The sequence below is a fragment of the Acyrthosiphon pisum genome, chromosome X, assembly GCF_005508785.2.
Source record: "Acyrthosiphon pisum isolate AL4f chromosome X, pea_aphid_22Mar2018_4r6ur, whole genome shotgun sequence".
In the NCBI taxonomy this organism is placed as follows: domain Eukaryota; kingdom Metazoa; phylum Arthropoda; class Insecta; order Hemiptera; family Aphididae; genus Acyrthosiphon; species Acyrthosiphon pisum.
In genome coordinates this window covers 33887086-33891106 of record NC_042493.1, presented here as the reverse complement: position 1 = coordinate 33891106, position 4021 = coordinate 33887086, and the positions used below count along the sequence as shown (strand labels likewise).

The 4021-nt window shown below is 28.0% G+C and overlaps 2 protein-coding genes across 2 annotated transcripts in view; both read left to right on the top strand.

Moving 5' to 3' along the window:
- Positions 1 to 1712, top strand: part of LOC103308264 (peroxidase-like) — a 7729-nt gene extending 6017 nt beyond the window's left edge. The window contains exon 9 of the mRNA XM_029485088.1: positions 1697 to 1712. Within this exon, the coding sequence (XP_029340948.1) occupies positions 1697 to 1712 (16 nt within the window). The remainder of the gene's footprint in view (positions 1 to 1696) is intronic.
- Positions 1713 to 2657: 945 nt separating this feature from the next.
- On the top strand, positions 2658 to 3887 carry LOC100572331 (peroxidase-like). Its single transcript, XM_029485610.1, has 4 exons — positions 2658 to 3014; positions 3148 to 3324; positions 3399 to 3588; positions 3655 to 3887. The coding sequence occupies exons 1-4, from the start codon at positions 2946 to 2948 to the stop codon at positions 3843 to 3845; spliced, it is 627 nt and encodes a 208-aa protein (XP_029341470.1). The 5' UTR covers positions 2658 to 2945; the 3' UTR covers positions 3846 to 3887.
- Positions 3888 to 4021: the final 134 nt, after the last annotated feature.

The window sequence follows — 4021 nt, the reverse complement described above, 5'->3', positions numbered from 1 at the left end:
AGATTCAATCAATTTCTCATGAAACGATTTCCTTATTTTGTTGTTAAAATACGAATGACCGTAGATACTTGAAAATTTCCCTGAATGCTTATATTTTCGTTTTCTATACACTATACAATTTTGAAAATAATTTGACTCTTTTTGGGCTGTTTAAGGACATTGTCAGTTTTCAATTTTTTAGTTTTTTTTTCTTTAAATATGAATATAATTTTATTTGATGGGTAAAAAAGTGTGAAAATTGAATTCAAGGCTCCTGATATATTTTTACAATAGCAGTTGAAAAATATTATTAATACATAGGCACAATTTTTTTTATAAGTATTTAAAGTTCAAATTTCGACAAACTTTATCAAAATTAATATTTAATAATTATTTTGTTGTTAAAAATGTATAAAATGTTCAACTTTTACAGCTAAGGATTGAAAATTTAGAACAAGGTTCCACGTAAATGGGTTATATATAAATTACTTTGTTCACAATAATATCATCAAATATTCTTATTAAGCTCAACTTTGGAAGAAATTATATATTAAAATACCTGGAATAATTATTTTAGTTATTTTTTGTGCTTGTATAATATTATTTGTGGGTACTTGAAACTTCTAAAGTATACTATTATATATCTATGATAGTACCACAGTTTGTTGTTGATGTATAACGCGTTACCTAATGGATATAGTGATATGATTAATTTGTAATTTATTATAGGTACCTACCTATATAGGTCAATTTTTTTTTTAATACCATAGATAAGTATATAATATGTCTAATACCTAGACTGACATACCGTCTCTGCTCAGAATTGTTTTTCTTATATACAATGATATTATATCATTGAATTAAAATTTAACACCATCCATTACAGAGACCCACTTGTAACCTACTGTACAGCAGAGCGACGACCACTTGCCCACCTTTTTAGAATTGTTATTACATTATAAAACAATCGATTAAGTATACAGTATACTATAGTATATAGTATTATGTAAATTATATATGTAATATTATGTAAAGTGTATATATCTATAATAAAACTAATAACTATCAGTTAACTACGATCTTTGACTCAAGATTTTATTTTAATTAATATTCAATCGATTTACGTTTATACTTTATTAATTAGTGGTTCTAAAAAATTAAATATTGAAGTATTAAATATTAATATAAATGCGGCTATTAAAAAAAGAAAAGGCAATTGACCCAGTTACATCTACTGTTACAGCTCACAACAACCATACCAATTATAATATACCTAAAGAGCACATGGTGTTTAAAGTAATATTAAGTATCATTCAACATAGGCGGAGTTACTAATTTACCCAAATTCTGAAATTATGTTTTAAGTTTGGTTACTATAATGTATTTTTACAAAGAAAGTACAATTCATAAGGTATTTAGGTTACATTTGTAAGCACTCATTTACCTGTCTACCTATTCCACTATCAGAGGAAGCTAACAATACCTACGCAAAATTTACAGTAGGCGCCTTTATATATATGACTATATGCTAGCTAAGAATATTGTGTTAAATATTTATGCTGAAATTTTCTTTTTTGTTTGCGTTCTAAGTTTTTCGGAAAACTAAAACCAAGTGGAGGTATCCAAATGTGTTTTAAACAATCGACAATTTTAGACTTTTTCAGCGTTCGAACCATTATGAAACAAGCAATATAATTCTTGTACATTTCATTTTCAGTCAAAGCAGGCATTAATAAGGACTAAAAACAATATTTCAATGAGACAAAAGTTATAAAAACAGCAAAGCAAATAACAGCTAATATTGATTTTGATTATATCAATAAATAATTACTAATAAATAGTTTAAAATTAGGTACTCACTGTACTTATGATGTCCCTACGTCTATATAGGAAATTTGTCGTCAGGGTCTTGAAGTTTATTATGAGTTATAATGTGCTGTCGTCTGGCGCCGTTGATAATTGATAGTTGGTTTTTACTAAACGGCTGGTCGGAGAGGTGTTGAATATCATTTATGTTTTGCATGTGTCGTGTGTGGTGTATGAGGGAGCGTAAGTATATGCCTATTGCCTAATGTGTATATATATGTATATGTATACTGGATAACCCCCCACTAAGTACGGTCCACTATTTATTAGTTATCCCGTGTTTTTATTTAAGTCTAAATATTACATATTACATAATATTTGTTACTATGTTCATATCGATCAAATAATATTATACCGGTACGTACCGTAATAATACGACAATATGAGCTTATTATACTCGATTGTATTAATAATTAATAATAGGAAAAATATTTCATCAAAAGTTTCCTGAAATATCATGGTTTTTACTTTGCCTTTTATTATTTAAGATTAAACAATAACCCGACCATTTGGGGGGGGGGGGTTAAGCCTCCTTAGCCCCCCTAGATATGCCACTTACGTGCACTATTTGGTTTAAACAAACATATAACCCACCACTATTCTTTTTAAAATGTAAGAGGGTAAAATTGCTGAAATAAAACAAATCAGTTTTAGATCAGTAACAAGTATATTGGTACGCGTGAATGACAGTGTTATAATTTAGAAAAATTCTACTGTTACTTCAGATTGCTTTTGATCTATCTAAATTTAAAAGTTGCCAAAATATATTTGCGCTTATACTCCATATATTATATGTATTAAATAAAATTATATTGACGACTGTCTAGTGTCTACATTGTAGACTTAACAATATACCTACGACAACAATATATGTGAAGACCTCAAAATTGATAATGTACAAAACAATATAATATATTAAGATGTCGATTGCTGTGCATTAATTGTTTCTAAAGAGAATCATCACATTTAGCCTACTTATAATTATTAATTTGTATGAACCTTCATTTTTATTTAGTTTATATACGGAAGACCGAGTGATCAACGCAAACCTTTCACTAAAGGAACATTACAACCGACCAACTGGTGTACTATTAAATTACATGGATCAGCTTGTCAGAGGGCTATCTACGCAGAATACACAAAAAATCGATATGCTATTTACTCAAACGGTAGGTTTTTGAAATACAATCAATATAACACGATGACAAAAACTCATAGATGATGATGACATTATCCATTTAACAGACTATATTTATAAATACGTTTACATATTTTAACATAAGTGATTTGAATTTTTTTCAGCTTACAAATTACTTATACAGTGTTCATCCAAACCACGTGTTTGGAATGGACATTGTCAGCTTGGATATACAACGAAGCCGCGATCATGGTATACCAAGCTACACAGAATTTAGAAAATATTGTCGACTAAAAGCTATAAGAAGTGTAAAAGATTTATCCAAGATCATGGTTGAAGGTGTAAGTTTTAAAGTATATTAAATATTAAAGAATAATATAGTGATTATTTCATTCCTGTATATTATAATATTTAGGCAACTGATAAACTATTGAAGCAATATAAACATTGGAGAGATATAGAGCTATTGGTAGGTGCTTTGTTTGAAAAACACGAAGACGACTCAATGGTTGGCCCAACGATGAGATGTATTATTAGAGAACAGTTTATAAGAACTAGAATGGCAGATAGATATTTTTACGATTTACCAAATATATTCAATGAATGTTAGTATATTTGAAATATTTTTTATAAATTATCCTGATTTTAACTATATTTTTTTAATATTTAAGATCAACTGACAGAAATCAGAAAAGTGACGCTTGCCAGAATCTTTTGTGATAACAGCAATAATGTCACAATGATGCAGGAAAAAGTATTTTTGATACCTACAATGGCTGATTTGCAACTCTGTAATTCCCAATTAATTCCTAAAATCAACATCAATCACTGGTCAGAAATGGTCGATACATTTCAAAAATAACCTCGTATAAAACATTGATGTATTTATTTATGATGCATTATTGTTGAAAAACAATATTAACAGTTTTTTTTTTAAATTTAATAATCAATAATCAGCCTTTAATCTAACCTTTTTTCATTTTACCTATGTGTCATGTTTTTAATAAATATTTTAATAGAGAATTATGAGTCTATGTT